The 26,731-nt window shown below is 42.8% G+C and overlaps 1 protein-coding gene across 2 annotated transcripts in view; it reads right to left on the bottom strand.

Annotated features, from left to right (window-relative positions):
* NPTN (neuroplastin) overlaps nucleotides 1–26,731 on the bottom strand; it is a 66,345-nt gene that overhangs the window by 1,147 nt on the left and 38,467 nt on the right. Inside the window, exons 3-8 of one of the 2 annotated variants that reach the window (XM_037047079.1) lie at nucleotides 25,205–25,370; nucleotides 21,776–21,870; nucleotides 10,466–10,599; nucleotides 8,184–8,457; nucleotides 1,419–1,428; nucleotides 356–430 (exon numbers count right to left, since the gene is read on the bottom strand). In XM_037047079.1, the coding sequence (XP_036902974.1) occupies nucleotides 370–430; nucleotides 1,419–1,428; nucleotides 8,184–8,457; nucleotides 10,466–10,599; nucleotides 21,776–21,870; nucleotides 25,205–25,370 (740 nt within the window). In that variant the 3' untranslated portion in view covers nucleotides 356–369. Of the gene's footprint in view, nucleotides 1–355; nucleotides 431–1,418; nucleotides 1,441–8,183; nucleotides 8,458–10,465; nucleotides 10,600–21,775; nucleotides 21,871–25,204; nucleotides 25,371–26,731 lie in introns of both variants that reach the window. The other variant, XM_037047078.1, reaches the window with a different exon arrangement.

Genomic DNA, 26,731 nt, shown 5'->3' with positions numbered 1-26,731 from the left:
GCTGCAGGTCTTGCCTTGCCCTCCGAAGCAGAGGGGACTAAAGGGCCTCTGGGAATATGCCACCAAAGAAGGTGAAAAGTTAACCTTACTCTCTTTAAACAGCAGCTAGCATAAATTGTTATTTTAAAACATCATGCATAGTCTGAAATGGCATTTATATAAACATATGAAACAATGCAGCTGACAAATGGTCCTTTTCAGCCTCTACATGACTGGTTCCATCAGTAGGGAGCTGCTCTGAAATGAACGAAAACATCTTGCAACATAACACAAACGGAAGTTTTGCAACAAGGTCAACAGAACCACGTTCATTTCCAATATAATTTTTAAAACTTCTAAGAAATGCCATACTTACATTATAAGTGGTACTTAATTTGTGTTTCTCTGGCGCAAGTTTTTATCTTTGTGATTGTTGGTAGAGTTGGTTTTCCTTTGGAGGAAAAATTATATTACAAGAGTTAAACTCAAAGTCAGTAGCAACTTTTGAAAGTATTAACACATGGAAATACAGGGATTCTTTCACTTACTGCCATCCCCGGTGTAGTAAGAAGTTTACTGCACAGTATTAGTACATAAAAATATTACCTGGGTAGCGTGACTACATACCTTCATCCGTTTTATTCCCAAGGCAGACAATATACAGATAACATTCCCTTTAATTTTTAAAGTGTATCTAATTACTATAAAGGTTAGAACAGTATTTTTCTCGCTACTGAGTGCCAGTCTGTTTTCTCAAATGATAAATGATACTCAATTAAACAGAGATAGTGCTGTGCCCTCTGGCACTTACTAACTTTGGGTACTATTTGGTCCCCTACTCTAGGAGAGTCTAATATTTTGGTCTCCTGGACACATGGGATTGTTAATGAAACCAAATAGTATATTCATGCTATAGTCCAGCTTGAAATTAATTTTAACCAAACCCGAACTCTCAAGATATACTGGTCATTTTCCCCACATTATCAATGTAAGCATATGGGATGTGCAGAATTTTAAACACTTGCATGATATTGTACTTTAAAGACTTCTTTAAATTTATTTTTAGAGACGGGAAGGAAGGGAGCAAGAGAGGGAGGGAAACACTGATGTGCGAGAGCTAAATTGATCCGTTGCCTCTCGCACGCCCCCAGCCAGGGGCCTGACCCAGGAATCTAACCAGTTTGGTTTGTGGGATGACGCTTAACCTACTTAGTTAGCCACACAGCGGTCAGGGCACTATCGCACTTTACATTGCTACTAAAACAAAACTGTGAGCCTGCCCTGGGAATCAAATGGCCATGTTAGGCTACAAAGTCTGCACTGCAACATTCATTTCCACTCACTGTCTTCCCTGCAATCTTAGGTTTCATTTGATGAAACCATGAATGTAAAATAATTCAATCAGAAACTATTCAATCAGTGTCCAGTAAAGTACTTACATTGGCCCAGCTGGTTCATCGTCTACACAGGTGTTCAGTTTTTGAAGAATCCATTGAGAGACAGAAGAAGAAAGGAGAAAATTGTGAGACTCTGCATAGGGATAAATAGAGCTGCAAATGGCAAGTGGCAAACATGGCTATCACAGCATTTATTCAAGGCCATTCCGTCTGGAGGTGCAAAACACTCATGGAGTTATTATTTCTAGATTCAAGTTTTTAATGGCAGGTATGTTGTTTCAATGGTTTTAGTTAACACTTTGAATGCTTGTCATGAAAAACTGCAACTGTAGCGGACAGATAGGCTGCAACATCATTATGTTCATCTTGTCCCCAAGTTCCAGTGGTTCACTCTTAAATAGATGAGAAGACAAACCAACATTTCAGTTGTAAAATCCTGCTGTTTGTTTTCTGTGGTGAATGAATGTACAATTTTAGCTCAATCCTACGATGAAGATGGATGTGCACGTTCTACACAGTTAGCCACACATCCTCACTTCCCCAAAAGACACGTTCTGGCTGTTTTGAATCTTTAGTCTGGAGAATGAGACTGAGAAAGAGGAAGCCACAACAGTTCACCCTAACACTGGGTCACCCAGGTTAGGCTTTGCCAGCAACAAGAGGATGTTCTGTGGCACAGCAAGGAAAGCTGAGCAGTGGTGACAGCCCTCCGGAAAAAGACTTCCAGTACAGACTGGCCAAAACCAGTACCCAAACCCAGATGAGGCAGGTATCTTTTTTTTTTTAATCAACAAGCTTCCATTATCTGAGTTCAGAAGCCTTCTTAAATTGGTATGCTATGCTTCTAATTTTTAAGGTTTTCTTTCCTGTTTCAACTAAGGGCAACTTGGTCCCACTTAAGTGGGGATATAAATACACAGAATTTTCTTTAAAGGACCACAAAGGGGAAGGAACAAGTAAGTATGCTTAGGTTCTTTTTCTTTTACAAAAGTCAGGTAGACTGAATGATTCAGACTGGTTTGGTTTCACTGAAGGCTTCTAGAAAAACTCTCAGCAGGATTCCACAAGGGGGCTTGGTGCACATGAAGCAGTTATGGAGGTTACAGTCTCAGTGCAGGCGTCCGCAGGAGCACATGTCAGGAGGAATGTCTGTCCGAGAAGACATTGCTCCACCTGTTCCTTTGAGGCAACGGAGAGGCAAAGCCACTGCCAGCACACACGGTGACTGGAGCAAAAAGGACTAAAAAAAAAAAAGAAAAAACAACTAACCACAAACCAGCAACTTGTCAGCCAAAACAACAGGCTAGTGACACACCAGTGTCCACAGGGCTCTACTAACAGCACTATCAAACAGATACAGAGCACAAACTAAGACTCAGGGACACCAAGACGTCTCGTGGTGCTGTGTGTGCAGTGGAGATACACAAAGACACCTCAGGTACTGAGACACAAGCCCCATCTAACTCCTCCCTCACCAGAACACCCTAATGCTCTCAGCATCCAGCCAAGCCGGCTCAGCTACATGCTAGGAACTAAGCACTCGGGGACTTCAATGAAAAGACACAGGCGCAACCTCAGAATACTTTGAGTGCTCTGGCTTTGCACCCAAAAGTACAAAATTCTAAAGCAAGATAGCTGATTCAAGAATATCACCAATGTATCCCAACTTTTAATAGAAAAAGCAGGGCAGGGGGAATCGCAATAGCCAGGCCAATTCTTTTCAAAGCATGATGCTGTCCGCACCAACTCCCACCCACCCCTCCACCAGCTTCCCTTTCTTTTGCACGGTGTGCCCGGTGTCTGACGTGCAACCGGCTGCAGTAGGGGTTGCAGCGACAGTGGCTCTGGTGTGGCTGCCATGCCTGCCAACGGGAGCAGCTGTTATTCACACTAGTGTCTAAACCTCATGAGCCCCATCATCCCTGTCCCCAAATCCACTTTCACATTTACAGGAGCAAAGAAAACAGCCTCGTGTCCCCCACATTCCTGGACTGAATCGCTATCAGCAACACCACTTTCCCTGACAGGTAAGACAAAAAACAACTTGACCCCTCACAGGGAAATCAAGAGAGAGGGACAGAACAGAACTACAGAAAAAGATACAAAAATCAAAGTAAATGAGGATTAAACAGAAAACTGAAATCCAAATTAGTTGTGAAAGTGAATGAAGTAGACTTGAAGGAAAGTGTTAACATTATGAACTGTGCACCGTATAGACTGAAGCGGAGATTAAACAAACTCCAAAAGCATGCATAACGCTCACTTACCACCATGTTTTAAGGGTTTGATGCAATTGAGGGGGGAAAAAAAAGAAGTCATAGTAACCGACAAATATCAACATACCCCAAACCCTCAGGCCAAAAGACAGCTGCTTAAACAATGATTAGATATTATAGCCACTGGCTAGACGAGAGGAAGAGGACTGGGGGAGAATGGAAACAAGATGCTTCGGAATCCACCTAATGAGTGAAGTTCCTGGTGGAGGTGTTGCGAACACCCATTTCTCTGCATCTGATCTTCCCAACTGAAGGCACTGACGCCCCCGCCCCCGCCCGCGGCTGGTCTGCCTCACAACCTGGAAGGAACTCTGCCTGCCTGGTAATAACAGATTACCTGATACAGTATCACCTCCAAAAAGATGGCTTTAGAGTCAGAATGACTAAGAGTGGACTGGTCAAAGCTCCTCTTTCAGTGCTTTCATCTCACTAAGGATGAGGTTTTTATGGTTTCTAAACCCACTTAAATTCTGCCTGATCAAAACAACGCAGATTAACCAACCAAGAGAGATTTGCCAGCCACATGTCTCTACTTCCAGTTTCCTTCCTTGTTTAATCCTATTGTATTTTCTCCCTAAGGTAACTTGTTACTGAGCCAAAGAACCTTAGTTAAGAGACAACAAATGTGTGTTTTACATGTCATTTTAAAAAGCCACATTTCTTTTTCAACATTCCTAGCATGTTGTAAAGCTTTATATGCTACCAAATGTTTTACCCAACTAACAGCTGTTAGAGTTTGTATATATCAGAGCTACTAAAAATGGTCCCCCCACCAAACCTCAAATACTCTACCAGTAATTTAAAGAAAGACTCCCTTTGACTGGCTTATGAAAATTATCCCCCTAATGTGAAAATAGAAAACTCTCTGCTATCGCCACTTTTCCTAAATTTCATCTGAGGTCACTGTAACGTGCAGTAAGCTGAAGGCCCCCACAATGAAGCAGATTCACCCCCATCTGCCCAGGAGCTTGGAGGGAAGGACTTGAAAGTGCACACTAACACTCTGTGGGTTCCGTTGGTAGGGAACCTGCTCAGAAGGCTGTGCTCCAAGCAGGGGTTCCACTGTGAAGATGGGGGAAGGCTAGAGGAATGCTAGCTGAACCCAGTCTTTTAGAGAATGACCACTGACCATTTTCACAGAATGTAGCTAAGAGATAAGTAGAGTGAAAAAAACAAAGCCTTATTTGGCTCCATGATTCACCTGCTACCCAAAACACGGAAGGTGAAAAGGGATCCTCTCTCCACCTGTAAGACAACCTACTGTCACCAGTCCTCAAAGAGACCACAACAGGGGCCTCTAAGGGGACTTGCGTGTGTTTCACTTGTGAGATGGCCTGAGTATACTCTAGTAAATAAAACACACATCCCCCCTTTTCTCTGGAAACAGCTAAATGTTAATCCTAAGCCTTCTCTATGTGAGAAATCTAAAGCAATATTTGCTTTTCTAATAAAACAATTTAGATTTAAATCTAAGTTCAAATTTGTTTTTATATTTTTGTATTGTTCATTTAGTGCTTTTCTAAAAAGGGACTGCGTTACCAAGAACTCACAGACCGCTCCCCCAAATGACTACCTATGAGTTTCATATGACTCTTTTAATATGGAAAAACCTCAGTGAGTCAGAATTAAACCATAAGTATATCTTGATTAATTAAAGTACCTTTTAGCAGAGAAAAAGCATATCAGGCCTATAAAAATTATTTTCATAATGCCGTAAGTAACTCAACACAGAGCCACAGATGGTTCACTATCTGATAGATAAAAACTCATCTCTAAAATTCCACATCTGTACCAGGCATCACGTTTTGAAATCAGTCTACAAAGGAGCATATGTACACGCGTGTATGTGACCTAGGGAGGGCAGCGCAAAGCATGCACGCCGAGTCTGCTCTTCCACGGACTGCACAGGAGTTGAGGGGAGACTGGCTAAAAGGAAAAGCCACAGAATTGGGAAAACTCACTGAGAGTGAACTTTTTTAAAATGATTACTTCCAGGAGAGGAGAAGAAGGAAGAAGGGCGGGTGGAGTGAGAGGCTGAAGACAAAGGCAAAACCTATGGGGAGGAGTGGAGCCTGGACCACGCTGCCTGCCGGGGAGAGAATGTAGAGAAGGCAAACACTGCAATACCTCCAGCATCTCAGATTTTTCACCCCAATTCAACGACAACAAAATTGTAAAGGCTGCTTGCATTATTCTTCTAAGATATGGGAGGCAAGAAGTTTTTACTTTGCACTTACCCTGAAGTCATCTCTTTTATGTAGGATTCATTCACTGTCTATAATAATTCAGCTTTTTAGAGGAAGCTTCCTTCCAGGAAGCTGTGCAGATTTGCTGGCCACATGTCTCCTATAACAAACTGGCCCTACGTGGGTTCTACCGCCATGCAGCTCCTCAAAAAAGAGCCGCTGCTCCCCTGGGCCGGTGTGAGCACAAGACAAACTACCCATTTCTCAAAACCAACCCGAACGGCTTCCACATCGCTGGGGAGCAGTCTAGTAAATAAAGTGCTTTCTGCAGAAGGACCAGAACCTCTGCCAGGAACATGCTAAGCCAATGGGTCACTCTGCCAGGAAAGTAGCAGCCAGCCTCCTCTTAAAACACAACAAACAAGCAAACAAACAAACAAATAAACAAAAACCCCTCTGGTTTTGAAACCCATCTTTGCCTTTTTCTAGCTGACTTTTTGCTTCTCAACATTTGGAAAGGAAAGGCTGATAAAGGTAATACTCGGCAACACAAAAGCATTCTAGGGGAGGAAAAAGATCTTTTCAGGAACATAATTGCTCCCAAAGAGCCAAGCCCAAAAACCATACAGTCAACTTGCCCCTGTACTCTGAGTTCTAAATACAGGTAAATCCGCCCTGGGTGTCCTAGTTTGTAGCAGGAAAGAAAAATCTAGACAAAAAGCATAATGCATGTATGAAAACCCCAAGAAAGCAGTTTCACTTCACAGAACAGCAGTTCTATGGACCTAGGAAAAGAAAAGTAAAATCTTGGAATACTTTATGTTGCGGGGAACTGGCCCCCTTATTTACAAGAGTCTGTCCACTCCCAGCTGAGTTCTGTCCCATCTCTCCATCTAGTTCATTGCTGAATGTCCATCTGGAGCCAAGTCCACCAGGTCTTCCCCTGTGCGTGATTACTTTTAATGCAAAAGTTAAAAGCACAAAAACCTCTTCACCAGCCTCATCATAATGCTCACTCTAGTTAGCGGAGGCAAAGAGAATTAGGAGCTGCTGAGAAGGAAGGAAAAGAAGGGGAAGGAGCTGTTGCACTCTAACTCGTCCTTCCAGAGTCAAAATCCACTGTACGCCTTCAGAGCTGCACTGTTTCCGAGAGGGTACTAGGTCCCCATCACACATGGTGGGCCCTACAATCCCGACAGTCAGCCACAGGGACAAACAATTCTGTGGGGCAGGGTACAATATGACAGCACACACGCACAGGCCCAGAACAGTTGGACTAGCACTGGCATCCTCACCATCAAACGAAATCGGCCTCCACGAGCCAAGGTGCACACACCCACTAGTCCAGTCAATGACGGGCAGGTGGTAGTAAGGGCTGCCTGGCCAATTAATTTGTTTTTTTGCTGGTGACGCTACAGGACAGGAGAGCGGGGATGGGGCAGCCAGAATTGTAAGGAACTGCTAATATAGGTGTCTATCAGTAGCTCCCCACAGCTGTAATCACAGGGTCAGAAATGAAACATCCATGACAAAAAACATACAAAAATCTCCCAGGACTTTCCCAATTCTAATAAGCATGCCTAACAATCTAAGATTCTTGTTCTTTCCATGCTAACAACTTGCTGTGGCTCTGCGGCTATGTTCACCCTTCTCTGACACTAGACCAGCTGGAAGGCATCCTCCAGCACGGACCCCAGGTGCTCTCGGCTGTCTCTGCCTAAACTGAAGGGGCGGGGGGTGGATGCATCAGACGCTGTCCAGTACTCTCGTCTGAGAGACACGGAAAAGTCAAATGGTGGATGCTGGCTTTACCAAGAACCTTGAAACCCCACTAAAGGATCCAAGCAAGGGAACCAAAGGCTGGTTTGTTCCATGGCTTTTCCTGAGAACAGTCTGAGTAAATCAGGGCAGTAACCTACAGGGACCGTACTAGGCAACCATGTAACAACCTTAAGATACCTTAAATCTGAACGAAAGGCCAGGTGGCCTGATTTAGGGGTGGCTTCCAGGCTTGATCAGGATTCTCCTCAAGTTCAGTCTGCCTGATGATCTGTATTGAAGGAGGTCAGAGTTGAACAAGAAAACTGACAGCTGCCCATTCCCTGCATGGGCCTGAAGGGCAGATGGCACTGGAGTTTGGAAAACACCCAAGTGGAAAGACTGAGGTAATAATTGTAACTCTAGATGCCTAATCTTACGGGCAGTGAATGAGAAACCATTGTAAGAATTTTCCTTGTCTCCTTTTGGGACTGCATCCCAACATCCTTAAAGTCTTCTTTGGGTGCTGGGACACCACCCAACATAATAACCCCAACATTACAGCTATTTTGCAGGGATGCTCTTACCGTCAGGAACTTCATCTGGCCTCTTCCTCTTCTCATACACAACAATAATCACCACAAGGATGATGATTTCAGCCAGAATTCCCAAGAAAGGCCAGAGTGGGGCTAGGTGGCTCCGTACTCTGAGGATGGTGACGACGGAGGCAGAGCCAATGGAGTTAGTAGCATTACATTCATACTCGCCAGGGTCTTCTGTGATCTGGAGGTTCACGATGCTCAGCTCAGTGTAATTTTCCTTGTTGATGATGAAGAAGCGGCCAGAGATATTGACAATTTCCTGTTCAGGGGCAGAACAGGTGAGAATACACAAAGGTGAGAGTAAGTGACTTAGTGCACAAGAGAGTGATGTTCTCCACTCTTAGCAGATGCTGGCTGGGAAGAGGGAAGGGTCTCTAGTACCACTTGTGCCCAGAGGACTTTGAGCACTTCATTACAGACTTCAATAACAACCACCACCCAACAAGATTCTAATAAGACCCAGAGTAAAGGCCTCCCTGACGTTGGTCCTCTGGACGTCTCCAACTTTAATGAATGGTGGAGGTCCTTCCCTGTAGACCTGGAAAAGACTGACTCAGTATAGAAAATGCTGCGCAAACACCAGGTAAGCAACTGAACAGGAAGAGGATGGAGAAGAAGTGTGACCTCCACATTAGTCATGCCTGACGTGGGCCCATCTGATGGCTTTTGAGCAGGCACAGCCACCGCACCTCAGTGAAGTAAGGAAAGCCTCCAGAATCAATGCTCACAACATGCTCCTAGTCAGAACTGGGGAGACTTGTAATTTCCCCCTCCTTTCAGAATTACAGGGTTAAAGGCAAGTTTATTCAAGCAATCACCATTTACTAATGTATACTACATGTTTTATACCCTACTAAGGGGAAGGCACAATAGAAAGGAAAAAATGACATGAAAATGAACAATGAGGTTGGTTTCGAGTGGGAACCGGACCTCTAAAGGGTTGGATCCAGGAACGTGGGCAAAAGCCCCAATAGAGGGCACGTCTGGAGTACTGTGGGGGCAGGCACAGAGTGTGTGGCGATGCCGGAATCAGGGAAAGCTTCAGACAAGAACATTTGAACTAGATTGTCCTAGTAGGACAGGAGTGCTCCAGGCACGTGTGGGAAGGCCAGGGTGAGAGCACATGACCCCTTAGTGGAATGGGACGGGCATGCAGATCCTACGGGAGCCTGGCAGGGAAAAACTGACTCGTGCATCAGGTGCTGCAGAACAACGAAAGCATTACCATAAATGGGAAGATAACCCCCAGGATGATGTCTATCTCTAGCACACAATCAGGTCTGCGTTTGGGTGTGGGTATGGCAGAAAGGGGAAAGTCACAGACTTCAAAATAGTTATTCTGTGAAGCTCCAACTCCAGGACTGGGAAAGTTGCCAACTTTCTGTAACTCCTGTTCTATGTGCTCACTAGATCCCATGTGTTTCTCTTAGGACCAGATGTCATTAGAATCATTTTCGCTCCACATGCCTTCAATGGGTATTTTTTAAATGACATCATATCCAAGAAACTTTCACCTTCTCAACAAACACACTGTAAGATACTGAGTGTGATTTGCCCTACTGCCACAGAACTCATGACTGAGGGGACAGGCATAAAAACACAGACCCAAACAAATGGTTGGGCAGAGAGTCCTTCCAGGGCTTAGTCAAATCTCTCAGGTTATCTTATCCCCTGTATTCACCCCAACCACATCACCCCTTCCCAGTCTATAATAGAGACGACAGGGTTGGAGGCGATAGGAAGAGTTACATTTGGCATTATTTGGCCTTCCACCCTACAGCCAAGGTGAACAGACACCCAGAAAGAAGCACTCAAAGACTGAGGGGAGGAAGGAGGGGCCAAAAGACCAAGGGTATTATTATTAGGATAAATCCTAACTTCTTGTGTTCTAGGAATATACTAATAATTGTTCTCACTGCCTTGTCCTCCCCCCCAAATTAAGCCCACTTCAAAAAGAGTACTTTCTTTGGAATAAACACACTAGAATAATAGTAAGCTTAAGATTGGGTTTAGGTCTTTCAGTGTCCTACCTTAGCGGCAAGCAGTATAGTCTCTTACCAGATAGACAGCTCTAACAAATCATCTACAGGGATTCTATGCTGGACAGAAACTGCCAGTGACTGCCAGATTCAGGATGTAACAATTCACGACTCCAGAAAGGGTGACCCCAGCCATGCCAGTGGGGCAGTTGTAGCAACTGGCCTGGATGTTGGGACATCCCTAGGAGAGAACCCAGCACCCAGAGACTCGGGCTGCCTCCTCCTCACCGCAAGCAGACCATTCTCCTTCTTGCGCCAAACCCAGTCTGGGTGAGGGTAGCCAACTGACTTGCAGTACATCATGGCATCCTGCCCTTCATTCTTGTTCTCGCTCCGTTTATGGCCAGTGATGTCAGGAGCAGCTGTGAAAAAGAGTATTGAACAGTTACCATGGGAGCCAACTCTGAACAGGGTAAAAAGACCCTACCTAATGACTCAAAGCTCTGCCTCTAATATGGTCAGTCTTTAGGCTCACTCTCAAATTCAGCACGGATAACACGTATTTCAGGTGAGAATACAGCAACAGAACCAACCCTACCCCCTACCTTCTGTCCACCAAAACAGTCTAAACAGGCACCATATTACTATATATTAGGTAAATGTATTCAAAGAAGGCACAGGCTTAACTGCCTTAAATTATGCCCTTCATATAAAGAAAATGAAAGCAGGCGCTATTATCATTTCCTCTATCAGGTATGGTTTTCTTCAAATATCACTAACAATTATGGTTTATATCCAATGTCATGAGGAATCTCTGAGCTGAAACACCTACAATCAAGGTACTACACTTGCAAGTGTATATAAAAACAATGAATCCCTAGAGAAGTTTTCTGATGAATATCAATGGCCAAGGCTCTCCCACGGAGGAGGGAATCCAGCAGACTAGTCTTCACAAGGGGAGGAAAGGAATGAACAGGAAATTCAATCAGTGTCCCAAGAGATTTTTTTTAACAGCCTAAGAATCTGATTTATACATCCGATTTGGAGTAATCTCAATGAAGCCAATCCTGGGGGAACTTCTAGACATGGCAGGGGCCGTTAGTCTTCTCTGCTTTCAAAAATCACTTAGGAAGAAAGAAACAGCATCTGTGGTTTTTAAATTACATACATTTCAAGGATCTAAAAAGCCTGGGATGGAGCTATTCTTTGAATCTGGCCTTCTGTAATCTTCATATTTTCCACCACATCTCACCAGTTACAGTAATCTGAAAGCAATAAATTCAAAGTAGGCCAAACGTTACTTTGTTGGCCAAGATGGGAAAGCATATCAATAGGCCTGGTCCAAATTCCAGTTTTACTGGTTATTTAATTATTCTGTGCTTCAGTTCTATATCCACTATCAAATGGAGATAATTTTACCCCTGCCTACATCCAGTGTCCTTGGATAGATAAATAAGATGTCAAAACATTCATTTTGAGACTGTAAAAGCCTGTGGAATTGTATTAGATCATGGGCTAATTCCATATTCCTCCTCTGACTGGCTTGGCTTTCTTGACTTAAAAATAATGCACAGTTCCCTGGCCAGGTGGCTAGGTTGGTTGGAGCACTGTCTCACACACCAAAAGGTTGCAGGTTCGATCCTCAGTGGAGGCATGTATAAGAGGCAATCAGTTGATGTTTCTTTTCCTCTCCCTTCCTCTCTCTTTATAGTCAATAAACATATCCTCAGGTGAGGGTTTAAATAAGTAAATAAATAAAATAAAAATAATGCAAAGTCCTGCTACTCTCAGACTATGCTTCCCAAACCAGTTCTGGAAGCGCGTTGGCAGGAATGGGCTGAGCAAGGCCCAGGCTGTCTCTACCACCGCTGCTTGCCAAACAGACCTGCTCAACACTACTCAGTGTGAGGTGTTTTCTAAATAGGATATTACAAAGAAATGTCTCGTTTTTCCAGGCAAAATTCCTTACTACAGAAAGGAGTGGGTCAGGCTGGCTAGACCTTATTCCTACCACACCTCATTTCTCCCACCTACTGGGTCACTTCTCAGTGATCACCCTCCCTCAAATACTTCCTCAGTCAACAGATATTAAACACCACCTTAAGCACCTCAAGGAGTGGGCTCCATGGCCATACACACACTAAGACACAATCATGGGAGAGCTGGCTGACCCAATAAGCATAAGAGCCACCACATTCTGCCTCTAGTTGTATTTCATTCACCTGACAAGCATTTGTTTGCCAAGCACCCACTACATGACAGATATGAGAGTTGTAGGGAAAAGCCTTTCTGAGGAGGTAGATTTTAGCATGGGCATAAAGACAATGAGGGAGTAGGCCACTTATATCTACGGGAAGAACACCCTTAGGAGAGGGGAAGGCAACAGTCCGGAGGCAAAAAAATGCTTATTATGTTCAAGGAGCAGCATGGGGGAGATTTTTTGAAATACAGTAAGCAAGGGGAAGACGGTAGGAGAGGAAATCAGAGAGAATGGAGCCCAGATCAGAGAGGACTGTGTAGGCCACTAAAATGACTGGCATTTATGCTAAGTCAGCTGGGAAGCCACGGTAAATATTAAGTGCAGGTATGGAATGACCTGTATGTTTTGACAGGCTGCCTCTTGCTACTTTGTGGATGGCTGTGGCAGAGAAACAATAAGGGAAGCAAGACTAATTTGCTGCTATCACAGTAATCCAGGCAAAAGGAAGGGTGGTTTGGATGAAGGCAGGAGTAGTAGAAGGGAGAATACAGATGGGAGGATATTCTGGACATATTTCATATGTTAAGTTAATGTGTTTGTTAATGAACTGGAGATGGGATGTGAGAGGAACAAAGAAGTCAAGAACGACCCCAGGATTCTGACCTGACGCACTGCAAGAATCGAGCTCTCGGTCACTAAGCAGAAGACTGTATAAGAATCAGGGTGGGGCCCCAGCCAGGTGGCTCAGTCAGTGGGAGCATCGCCCCATGCACTAAAAGGTTGCAGGTGTGATCCCTGGTTGGAGCATACACAGAGGGCAACCAACAGATGTTCTCTGCCACCCTCCTCCATTCTTCTCTAAAATCAATTTAGAAAAAAAACATATCTTCAGGCGAGGCCTTAAAATAACATCGGGATGGGTTTGTTCACTTGTTTTTATTTTGTTTTGTTTCAGGGTACATCATGGTACTCTGTAACCATGGTACCACTATAAATCATGGTAGTAAAAACCAGGAGTTCAAATTTTAGGATGTGTTAGTTCTAAGATACTTATTTAACGCCCAAGTGAGGCTGTCATGAAGACAATTAAATACCAAGTCTGGAGCTCAGGCTACCCACCTAGGGTGGAGATACAAATTTCAGAAACCAGCTTACACGTGATACATTTTCCTGTTTTCATTCTCCTATTCCCCAGAAAGAGCACCCAATCTGGCAGTTAATCTAATTCCAAATATACTGTGAGTTCAGTACCATCAGCTTTTGCCATGGTGCTTTGATGTGTAATCATCTCCAAGATCATACATTGAAGCATCTAAAAGGCTAAAGTGGAGTTGACTTATGGTTCCATAGGCTCTAAAAAAGTTGCTATTCTGAAAAGACACAAACTTGAAGGTAAAGATGTGGAGAGAGGTGGAGATGGTCTTCACTCCTTCCTTAGTGTTTAAGACAACACCACTAGGAACTTAACTAAACCCCACCACACTGGGCTGGCCATGTTTACGCAGTGTAAGTATACAAGAGTTTTCAATGGCTAGATCTATTGCTGTTTTTCTGCAATTTAGCAAGTAATACAGAGTGAAACTTAGGAATATCCTGTCTACCTAATGTATGGAAAAGGATAATGCCCTCAATATTCACCCTTGGGATGACGGAAACATCACTAGTGTACTTGACAAAGAAAATTAACCCAACTCACATTACTCTATTCTTAAAAGGAGTGCTAACAACAACTATTACTTTGGCCTTTGGGTCAATGAAAAGTTTTTTCCACTTCTCTCTATCCTTTATGGTAGCTGCTCCATCAGAAAGTCTGTTCCTACCCCACCAGTTGAAATGAACAGCAGACTGCAGAGCAAGAAATAATCAGGCTCTCAGCACATGTCAACGATAGTCAGAGAGGGGACCCCTTAGTACTCTCAGTCCCCCTGTGATAGTTTTTAAGTAGTCCTCAAATTCTCTAATATTCTTCCCTTTAAGAGGCAGAGTCTAATTTCCCTCCCTTGGAGTGTGGGCTGGACTTAGTGACTTGATTCTAATGAATAAAACAAAGCAGAAGGAAGGTGTACACCTTTAGAGTGTGAACTCCCGGGGAGTTCAGCTGCCACGCTACAGTGATGCCCAGACAGCCTCCGGGGAGGCCCACTGCAGTGAGGAACTAGGCCTTCTACTAACAGCCACACGAGGCAGCCACCTAGGAAACAGATCCTCCAGCCCCAGTCAGGTTTTCAGGTGACTGCTGCCCCAGCCAACAGCTTGATAGACCTCGAGCCAGAGCCACCCCACTAATCTGTTCCCTAATTCCTGACTCAAAGAAACCATGAGGTGACAAGTGTCTGCTGTTTTAAGCCACTAATATGCAGTAATAGATAACAACAAACATAGCTACCCAATGAAGCAGACATTACCTCCATAGAGCCCATTTTGGGGCTCTATGGAGACTCTATTATATCACCAACTGAGTAACCTAAGGCAAGTTATTTAAAATCCTTTGAGTTTTGCCCTGGTTGGTATGACTCAGTTGGATGTAGCATTGTTCCATTACCAAAATCTTGTGGGTTCAATTTCCAGTCTGGGTGTGTACAATCCTGGCTGGGTCCAGGCACATGTGGGAGGCAACCAATCGATGCTTCCCTCTAACATCGATGTTTCTCTCTCTCACTTCCTCTCTGTCTAAAAGTAATGAAAAAATGTTCTTGGGAAAGGGTTTAAAAAAAATTTGTTTGAGTGTCACTACTCACATACTTCACAGGTCTTCTGAGAGTGAAATTACATCTCTACAGCAATCTAGCTCATAACTGGAGTCCAGGGTCAAAAATAAACATTTAAATTGAGCTATTAGTTGGAACAAGGAAACAGACCTAAACTCAAGCATTCTGAGCTCCAAGAAATCAAAAGATGTGTTCTCTCTCTGTTTGTTGATATAAACAGGACTGCTGTTTGTGACTCCAACAAGGTTTAATCAGATCAGCCACTCACAAATCATACTCATTAATGGCCTATTGATATTAAGGTGCCTCATATCATATAGGCTTGCCATTTAATAAAGAATGGCTTAACCAGATCCTACTGGTCTACCGGCAGGCCTGAGGAGTCTGACAGAGTAGATACTCTTTACTTTCCTACACCCTCTCAGGGAGGCACAGGCTGATGGCAAGAGTAAGGGTAGAAGTGGTAAGAAGGTAATGAAGAAGCTCTTTTTTTAAAAAAAGATTTTTATTTATTTACTTTTAGAGAGAGGGTAAAGGAGGGAGAAAGGGAGAGAAACAGCAATGTGTGAGAGATACATGGATCGCTGCCTCTCGCACACCCCCAACCAGGGACCCAGCCCACAACCGAGGCATGAGCTTTGACCAGGAACCAAACCAGAGATTTCAGTTCACAGAGCACTCCATCCACTGAACCACACCAGCCAGGGCGTCATGAAGAAACTCTTAAAAGAGATCACAGAACCCTGGCTGGCATGGCTTAGTTGGTTGGAGCATCCTCCTGACTGAAAGGTTGCAGGTTCAATCCCCAGTTGGGCACATGTAGTCAGGGGAAATACAGGAGGCCACCAATCACTATTTATCTCACACTGATGTTTCTCTCTCTTCCTTTCCCTTTCCCATTCCCTCCCACTCTAAAAAAAAAAAAAGTCAATGAACATATCCTCAGGTGAGGATTAAAAAAAAATCACAGACCCACTAAAAGTAAACTTAGTCTACAACCTTATTAGCCATATATTATAATCACATCAGTTAATGGATACCTTTCCAGTATCTTTTAAAAAATAATTGTGTATTTTTTCTTTTTTAAAATTTTATTTATTCATTTTTAGAGAGGGGGAAAGGGAGGGAGAAAGAAAGGCAAAGAAACATCAATGTGTGACTGCCTTCCGTGCGCCCCTTATTGGGGACCTGGCCCACAACCCAGGCATGTGGCCTGACTGGGCGTGGAGCTGGTGACCATTTGCTTTGCAGTCCAGCACTCAATCCACTCAGCCACACCAGTTAGGTCCTTCCGATATCTTAACAAATGGCAATGTAAGGGTTCCAAAAGACTCTTACTTAATCAACAATACCTGACCCAATTTTATGAACTGGGCTTTTGACTAAGGACAGATGCACACTCCCAAGTTCCTTCTATTGCCTAGCCTGACTACACTTGAGCAAAGCATCCAGCTTCTCTGCTAGGCTGGTGACTGTAGAAAGTGTCAACTTACACAATGGAGACATGTTCAGCTGAAGCTGATGAGAAAGTTAAACATAACAGAGCTGAGAAAGGAATGGGGCCTCTTACAAGGACTGCTTATTTGGTGCTCTATTCAAAGTAATTTCTTAACTTCAGAATTGATTTTCAAAGAAACTCCATCCTTAACAACGGTGTTGTCAATGAGTGGGCTATGTCTAAGTAAACATAATGATAGTGTACAGATAAAATCATTGCTCCCTTTACGCAAAGTATCAAATCCCAGAGATACCTCGTCTTTGCTATAGGCAAGTTAGAGGCTTGCTGGAGGTGGAGGGAGGGTTAATAAGATTTACTGCTGGCTAAAGGCTAAGTCCAACCAGCAATTTGAAATTAGTCCAGATGAAAGAAGAATATTGGCTTTTGGCTCAATAAGGCTTCCCTACAGAGTAGGATCAGCATTGGTTGTGAAGACTAGAGCATTGTGGGACTTGTGCTGCCTCCTACAGATGAGGCTTTTTCCCTTCCCTGCAGGTGCAACCAACTGAGTAGGAGGCACTGATGTCTCCTTCAAGACAGTGATTCTAACCTTGGATACACACTATAATCACCTGGAGTGCTTTTAATAAACCTGATGTCCAGGCAACAGTTCATACATACCAAATCAAATTTGAGATTTGATTTGTTTCCACATCGTTCCTGGCACTACAAGGAGGGAATGTCCTGCAAGACAGGGAGAAGAGTGAAGAGAGCTATGGGGGGCACTACAGTAACATTCTCAAAGTTGAGAAGCTGAAAGTCACAACCACTAGGAAGAGAAGCTTAAAAACATTACCTTCAATAATTCAACCTCTCATCTGTGTCCACAGAAGGAAACCACAGACTGTTCAGAGCCCTAAAGGAGCTTAATGACCCTCTCTATTTCACCCTACTTCATCATACACTGGGTAGCTGAGGCCCAAGGAAGGAAAGTGACTGGCCAGGGTCATGGTGAATTTAATGGCAGGACCAGGATCAGAGCCCAATTTTTTCTCTCAGTTCGAGGCCTTCTGAATGTTACATGCTAACACAACCACACGGCTTAGTGTTTAGGGGCAAAGGCCCTGGAACTAGAGAACCTGGGTGAGGACCCTAGCTCCACTGCTTAACTCCGTCATTCTGTGCAACTCATTTAATTCCCTTCAGCCTCAATTTTCTCACCTGGAAAGAGGAGATAATAATAGCATTTATCTCAGAGATGTGAATATTAAAGGAGAGGAAAAAGGACCAGTAATGCACCTACATAGTACCTGGCACACAGTAAGTGTGCAATAATGTCAGCCATTCTTAGTTTTATTAAGGAAGATCAGGGCAGCACCCTGATGAGAGAGGGCAAGAAAGAATAGGTAGGGTTATTTGAGCTAAGGTTGATATTCAAAATGTTCTAGCAGCTTCAAGATGTTATAATGCTTTCAAAAACGTTTTAGAGCCAGCTTTAATATCAGCTCTAACCTAAGGATGTCACAACTGCTAAGCATCCTCACCTGTCAAACTACCTACCTATCAAATAAATGACCGTGAAAATGCTCTGTGTGCTGAAAAGTACTGTACAAATATGAGATGTGTATTATTACTCAATGATATTTGTCATCATCACCATACAACCCATCTTTGCCAGTTAAAACTTAGACACATCACGTATAAGGCCATGTGACAGAGCAGGAAACAAGAATGCAGGGCAAGGTCACTTTTAGAAATCATAACATTCAGTTAAAACATTCAAATAAAAAGAAAGCTAAGAAGTAGGGAGGAGAAAAACAAGTTCAATCCTAGCTCTCACAGCCACCAAAAGACTGCACCTCGTTGGACATGCATTGAGTTGACATACTAAACTGGCAGAGATGATAAGCCTAATAAGATGAGAGACCCGAACCTTCCTGGGGTTGGATGTACCTTTTCAAAAGAGACACTGGCATGGGTGTTACAAAGGATCTGGTGACCAAAATCCTTTTCTAAAAATAGCAATAAAACTCAAACTCTTTGTTTCTTGAATTAGTTAAAATAATTGAGGGATGAAATAAGGTTTGGGAGTGATGACGGAGATTTTTCTTTTTATCTCTGAAAATTATTAAGAAAATTTTTATCTGCTCTTTTATGCGCACTTTTTTTTTAATTTTAGGGGAAAAGGGGAAAATGAGGGAGTAAAGATTAGAAAGGTAAAAGAATCACAGGGATAAAAATTCCAACACCTATTCATTCACAAATGCTCTGGGATAAAGTATGGAGTCTCTACAAGACATGATCTCCGAAGAGTCAAACCAACTGGGGAAAGCAATGCCTCCTCAGAGTTGTCTAGGTGGATCTCCAGAGAGCCAAGGCCCCAGGGCAGAAGGCCCACTAAGGTCTAGTCATTGCTGTTCTCCCCTGGTCAGCTCGACTGCATCTTCTACCTCCATCATCTGCACAGGTCACCTGCTAAATAGCTAAGAAATGTCATCCTAGACAGCAACAGTATATTCCTATTTACATGGTGCCTCATTCCTGTCTTTAAAAAAAGAGGAAGAAAAAACCCTACTCTACATGCAAGGTGTTCCTCACAACACACACATACTACCAGACTGAAAAGTCTGGTCCTGACAGAGATCCATAGCACAGGGTGCAAATGCACGGCCACCTCATGCCTGTTCCCAGACAGGCATCCCTCCCTCCGACTCCTTCAGCCTTCTTCTTTTCTGACTACCACAAGTAACTCCAGGTTTGTTAACGTGACAGGTAATACCCAGTCTCTGACTAGTTTAAGTCCTTCACTCCCCACAGTCTAAGCCCAATCAACACCCCAGGGGAGTTCTGAGCTACAGGAAAAGCAAGATGAGGAAAAAGGGGGCTACGTGTAGGACAGGTGCTAATCTACATGCTCCGGATGATAAATGAAGACTCTCAGAGACTCCTTTCAGCAGGTCACTCATGTTCCTTTAATCCCCTGAATTTGTTCTCTGTTTTCAAGTGTACGCACCTTTTACCTCTCTATTACTCAGCAAATTTTTCAAATCATTATAGTTATAAAAAGATAACTGTCTCTTACCCCATCCTATAGGCACTCAGGAAATAAAATGAGTTTGTATAAAAAATGCTTTGGGAATAACTCAACCCTTTCCCCCCAACCACCGAATGCAAGGCTGTTTTCTACCCCACCGCACTCAGGAGCTAGCCTAGAATATAACCCTGAGCCTGAGGCAAACCTTTTAAAACTTACACAGAAAAAGCCAGAAAGTTCAGTCTCTACCAGACTAAACTATTCATAACCTGAAAGATATTACGTGTTCAGCTGTTTTCTGTCTAGGTGTTCAAGGAGAGAGGGAACAAAGACTAGAATTCTTTATAAATTTTCTTGAGAGACTAACATATCTGTCCAAGCTAGTCACAAAATATATTTTAGGATTATATAAAAAAGAATTCTCTTAAGGTCTACTTCTTTAAAACCAGATTATCACCATCTGTCCAATCTTCCTCAAAGGGCTATTGTAAAAATGCAATGATACGCAGTCCGCACCTTCACTACGGTAAGATGCCATCTAAGTTGTGACCTCCTCTGGAAACACTCCTGCCTGGAGCCTCCCCTCCTCTGCCCCTCCAGACCACCACTTTGTATCTGCTCAACAGAATGTGAGAACAGGTGCCTCTGGGGCCACTGAACCCCACCTTCTTGAGCAGCAAAACCAATGGAAAAACAACTCTGTTCCCCCCACTTCTGAAAGTGCTGCTTAGAAATCATTAATGCCAAATAGAGCTAAAGATAGTCAGGACTTGCAATTTCGTGCAATTATCCTTTAGGCTTGGACTATTAACTAGACACACCACTTTCCTTCTCTCACCTGCCCCTTCCCCTCTGCACTTGGACCCTGTGCCAAAGGCTCAGTTTCGAATGTTGCAGGTCCTCAGGTCTTACACAAAGGAGTCTCCCACAAAGTTCAGTTCACCCAGGTGGGGAAAGTCCCTGGGCTGGCTGAGAGAAGGCTTTCTTACACCTTCCTCATGTTGAACAAATGTGGCATTCTTTAAAAACGGAGATAAACCCAGACCTCTCCAAGAAAAGCCACTGAATTAATGAAATCCCAGGTTCTCTGAAACCATGACAACTGTGATAACCCCTGCAGGCATTCGGAATTCAACCAGGCAGCTAGAGAAGGCACTGGCTTCCCGCGCCAAGTCAGGGCCATGTGACAGAGACACTACTTTCATTTAATAACACCATACAACAGACACTGAATGTGTCTAAACCTTTCTTGAATGTAAATTTTTAGTCTTCCAAATATTAAAAAAATATGTTACATAGGCTCTTCCTATTTCCTAAAATGTATCCCCCTCCAGCTTCTAGAGACCACCCTATGGATTTAAAGAATAAGAAGTATCTTCCTAAGTAAAGTTACAAAAGGGGGGGTGGGACCCCCGCCTCTTTGATCTGACCTTAAGCAGTAGCCCCACCTCCCACAGTCATTTTATACAATGAAAGACACAGCACTGGGAGTTAAGACCCAAGGTTCTGTGCCAGCTCTGCCACCAACTCACCGCGTGGCACAGAGCAGTGGTTTCACTTTGCTGGGTCTCAGTCGCTGCTTTGAAGTAACACAGGAAAGCTGAGATTAATGATGTACTTTAGCTCCACCTCTTACAATTCTATTGGTCTTTATTGGAACTTTCAACTATAGCATCACTTTTAAGATGCTATGTACCCACAGTTTCTATGAAAATTCTAATGAGTTATCCATTAGAATTTTCCAATAGTTTATGTTTACCCTGACCTTAGGTGGCAAATAGTTTACCCTGAACACTATACTTTGACAAATTCTGCTGGACCATATGAGAGACCTATGTAATAATACTCAGAAGGCACTGTTTCAAGAGCTTTACATGAACTACTTTACTTGCAGCTGCCATTCAAGCATTTTTAACATACAAAAACAACTCCGTATGGTTCAATCTACTATACAATCCTCCTAACAAACCCATAAGGCAGGTTTTACAAATGAGGCAACTAAAAGAGAGATAAATTAGTAATTCTCCACAGTCCCACAGCTAGATGATGGGGTGTGGATTTAAAACCAGGCAGCTGAGCTCCAGAGCCTGGGTCCCAATCGTAACATTATAATGCCTCCCATAATGGAAGCAAGAGCTTGAGGTCTGGAAGTCCAGACCAAGGCAGTATCTCAGAAGAAGAGTAAGAGGCTCACAGCACAGCCTCTGTTGGGTTGTACCTTTCACTTCAATGGTGGCATTTGCTTTAGGAGCACTGTGAAAGTGATATACACAGTGGTATTCGCCTGAATCCTCAGCTCTCGGCTTATTGATCCTGCAGAGATGAGAAGAAAAATCAAGTGAGGAAGCTGGGAACAGTCAAGATATACAAAAGGAGAATCCAGGGGCAACCAGGGACCCTGTTCTCCAAACTCTGTCCCTGAATGCAACTCACCTCCTCCTATCTAAAAAGAAAATCCTCCCCCTGGGTATTTGAAAACATTAACGTTTTACTCCTTACTGGGTGCCAGGAACACAAAAATGAAATGATAAGGTGCTCCACTCTAATAGGGGAAATAAACCACAAAACAAGTAGTCAAAATAGAAAGCTGTATTCAGATATAGAGGATAGAGTCATCACAAAAACTTCTTGCTCACCTGATGGTTCCAGTCAAATAAGAGCAGCAAAAAAAAGCAAACCTGTTTCTACGTTTCCCTAAAGACCCTATTTTGGTAGTCCTGTTCTTCTACCCTGTATTTTAGCAGCATGTCTTTCAATAAGTCTACTCACTAACAGGACCTAGGGATAGTTTTTTTAAAAGCCATCAGAGTACCAACCAGTGATGTAGCTAAACTTTTTAAGGATTTTACCTGCAGCTAAAACTCCAAGGCCCTGTATCATCTGGCACCTTGCCCACCTCCCTAGCCTCGTCTCAGCCACTTTCCAGCGCTGCTGGTCTCCTTTCAGTTTTTTCATGTGCCAAGCTTGTTCCTACTTTGAAACCTTGACATTCTTTATACAGAATGCTCTTTCAATTACTCTTAGCCACCTAAGCTCCTTTTCCATTGGTCTTGGCTTAAATGGCATTTCCCTCCCATCCTCAGTCTAACTGAAATCCCCCTCCCCAACATTCTCTCTCACGCTACACTGTAATTCCTCACAGAACTTATCGTAACATATCATTATACAGAGTGGGGAAAAAAGTAAGTTTATAGTTGTTCATGTGGCAAATAATACAAGAATAAATAATAAAAAAAACCTCAGTGTTTTGCATATTCACAACTGTAAATCTACTTTTGCCCTACCCTGTATATTTATGTGACTGCTTGCTCATTGTCTGTTTTCCCAAAAGACCAAGTTCTATGTCGGTAGGCAATGTTTATTTGGTGCATATGCCCAGCATATCACCCGTACCTGGAATACAGAAAAGGAATGAATAAATGAATGAACGCAAACTCAAATGAATACAAACAAGTGAAGAACTGTGCACAGATCCAAAACAAATTAAGCAGAATGACAGAAAGGACTGTAAGAAGGAGAACGGACTATAATGGCCATAAGAGCACTTCCTGTGAATCTCACAGAGTAGTCCTCAGTAAGTTTTCTTGCTCCTGTGGACCAGCTTCACAACAGTTCAGTTTGGTCTGACCTATACGCCACCCCAAAACATGTACAGAAAGGCTGGTGTGTAATTACAGAAAACAGAGAAAGAACAGCCTTCAGATCAGAGGGTAAACATTATATAACAGGCTCCTGCTCTTTTGCTCAGTAGTTAAAATAATGACACTTGTGATGGTCACATCTCCACTGCACTAGTAAATGTCAAACTCCTAACCTCCACCACTGACCAGCCCGATGCATGTACCCATCTTACTACTGATTCCAAAAAGAAACACAGGTGAAGAGACCATGGATGAAGAAAGACACTGCCAATTCTCCAGACTGTCTCAGCATATCCATGGCAGCATAACATTCTCAGAAGAGCAGTCAAGAGTTTTCTCAATGTGATACAAATGCCATTTCTTAAATCAATGTTCTCCCAACAGAAAAACAGACACAAGTCACCTGCTCTTAGCAAATGTTCCAGAATATGGAGAAGGAGCAGAAGCTTTATCTTCAAGGCTTAGACTGACTCTAAGTTCCTTGAGAAGTCTTGAGAAGATAAGGTCATGCCCATGGGCCAAAATCTTCCCACAACATTCCCTATTGGGAAGCAATGGAAGCAAATGGAAAATGTCCACTACAGGTTAAGCAGATGCAAGATCTGAGACTGGCTCCATGGCTGATTTATTAGGTGCCCCAAAGGAATCATCAGTGTTATTCCACAAAATGTCAGAGAACATAGATTTCCTGAAAAACCCTGACAATGCAGAACACTCAGAGAGAGGTTTAAATAAGCTGATAAAGAGAAAATACATTTTATAAAGTCAGGCCCAAACTTTATAAAGTTACACTTCAAAGCATTGTGGGTGATATAGCACAAGACCCTAGAGAAACATCATTGGATGTCTCATACATTGAAAGAGGTATTATAAAAACAAACAAACTTGTAAAACTAATGAAATACTGCCTTTTATTCTACACACCACCTCTACTTGATTAACCTTTTCCAAAATATAAGGATATAGCTAAGGCTGTATTTCCAAGTTTGTATCAGAAGAAACAGTGGAGACAGATAAACTAACTTCCTACTAAACATATGGTACAGCAGGAAAAAACAATGACCTAGATTACACAAAGTCAGAACACCTAGAACCTAGCCTTGGTTCTGAAACTTAATAGGTATAGTATTTGGCCTTGAAAGCAATTCACAGTTATTTGAATCTTAGTTTCCTTGCCCCTCAAAAAGAAGGATCCACAATTAATGTGGATCAATTAAATAAAGGGTATGAAAAAGTCTCAATTGTACAAAATACTGCACAATCATATTGCTACTACTGGGTAGATTCTCCCGCTCTTACTGCAGTGTGCTCTTTCTTTGCACTGTACCACACTGCCAAGCAAGATTAGCTGATCCTTTTCCAGATCAATTTTTAACTAGAAACAAACTATACTGAAAGGTAAGGTGCTTTGTGCTACTAGATATTCCTAAGAAAGCACCAAATCTTTGGCTGCCAGGTAACATGGACCAGCAAATAGCTCCCTTTCATCAAAGGGGATTTCTAGGCTACCATCCTTACTCCATATCACTAAACAGCCCTGTATCCACTGGTCCTGATCAGGTAATGGTTATATTAAACACTGCTGAAAGGTAATTCACCAGGAATTTACCCAATGGGAAGATCACTCAGGTGATTTTTCCTATAGCAGATTTCAGTCTGATCCCTCAATCCACTGGATTAAGTCAAAAGACCTGCATTCTAATTGTGACTTTCCTATTGACTAGCACTACGACCCTAAGCAAATCACTCCCTATGCCTTCAGTCTCTCTACTATCATAGTGATAGGACCATCTGTGGCCCTCAAACCTAGCTGCTCATTGGAATCATTTGGCAATCTTTTATAGATTCCTGGGCCTCACCTCAGACATACTGGATTAGACTCTCCAGAGAACAACCATATATGCATATACATGTCTCTCGCACATAGCGTAATTATGGATTATAAATGTCAAGTAAGCTCAACTACACTCCCTCCCATCCTCCCAGAAGCTGCTAGCCCCTCTCACCTGTATTCCATGTTGCTGGCATTCTTACGAGTAGCAGTCAGTTCTACCCCATTCTTCGTCCAGTAGCTGTATGTAAGGATGTGAGAACTGGAGGTGAGGTTACACTGCAGGGTGAAAGGAGAGTTGTCTCGAATAATGACCTCTTCACTGGTGACAATTCTTGGCTCTGTAATAAAAGTGCACAATGATAGAGAGCCATAGCCTTCCATTCTCTGAGGCCCTGGGTTGAAAGTTGGATAGGGTAGGATGGGGAGACTTGAAGAGGGAGGGCAGACAGGACCACATGAGGATTTTCACTTTACCACTTTGGAGGAAGTCAAGAAAGAAAAAACAATGATTATAAGCAAATGACCACTAGTGCAGACAACAACCTGAAGACCAGCTGGCCTAGATGTGAAAAGAATGGGAGTGTTACGGGTGAGTGTACTGGCAACAATCCACTTACACTTTTGAATACCACCATTTTATGATACCAGAACCACCAACCAAATCGGCTTCAAATAGAAAACCAGGCTCCACCTTGCAGTTCTGAAGATAAAGATAATATCATCCATATAACTAATAAATTCCCTATGGAGTCACTAGGCCTTGGAACAGTAATAGCAATAATTAGATATTACATGTATGGGTTTTCCCACATCTAAATCTGATAAACCTATGGCAAACCAGCCAGGGCCATTAATTATGTAGAAAAAACATTGTAGATCCCAAAAGCACATCTCCTGTTAAAAATCTGTCACATTTTTCAAATTTTGCCAAGGAAAAATTCTTAAGGAACCATCAGTTCTTTTTCTCCAGCCCTTATTTATTCCCAAAACAATTTTTTTTCAGAACTGCACTTTAAAACACATTCCATTTTGAGATAACATAACTAGAATGTAATATGTGTTCATATTATGGGCTCCTGGAATTTTAGAGCTGAAAGGTCCTTAGAGTTCACTGACTCCTACTCTTCAAGAGCTAGAAGGGTAAAATGACTTGTGCAAGGCCGTAATTATTATTAGTGGCAAAGCTGGGCCTAGAAAACATATCTGACTCAATTCTCTATTCCCGCCCCCCAAACCCAAACACCCTACATACTTTTCACCCTAGGGCAAGTTATATACTTTATCTTCTGGTCCTATCCTGGGCTAAAATAATCTGGGACCACTAGTTTAATTTAATCTTTAAAAGCAATCTAAGTCAAATGTTGTAACACAATGAGCAGAAATTTTTTAAGGCACACTCTAGCATTCATGGAAGGTTCATCCTTAAAGCACTTTGAATTACACCAATATTAAAGTCAGGATGTTTCTGTTTGTGTCTTTTGTTGTTATTTATCTTTACTCCTTTCCCAGGCTTAGTTCTTTTTCTACTTTCAGTCAAATATTTTCAGGTAAAGTCTAAATTAACCATCTCTTCCCATTCCATAATTCTAGGTATTTGCTCTTTTAACTTTTTTCCAATGCTTTTTCAGAAATCCTTGACTGATTTCCCATTTCCCTGTAGTACCTGGCCACTCCCTGTCTACAACTCGACAGCACTCCC

This window comes from Sturnira hondurensis, unplaced genomic scaffold (genome assembly GCF_014824575.4).
Source record: "Sturnira hondurensis isolate 20B ecotype Veracruz unplaced genomic scaffold, ASM1482457v3 Scaffold0005329, whole genome shotgun sequence".
NCBI classification, from domain to species: domain Eukaryota; kingdom Metazoa; phylum Chordata; class Mammalia; order Chiroptera; family Phyllostomidae; genus Sturnira; species Sturnira hondurensis.
This window is presented reverse-complemented; position numbering and strand designations above follow the sequence as displayed.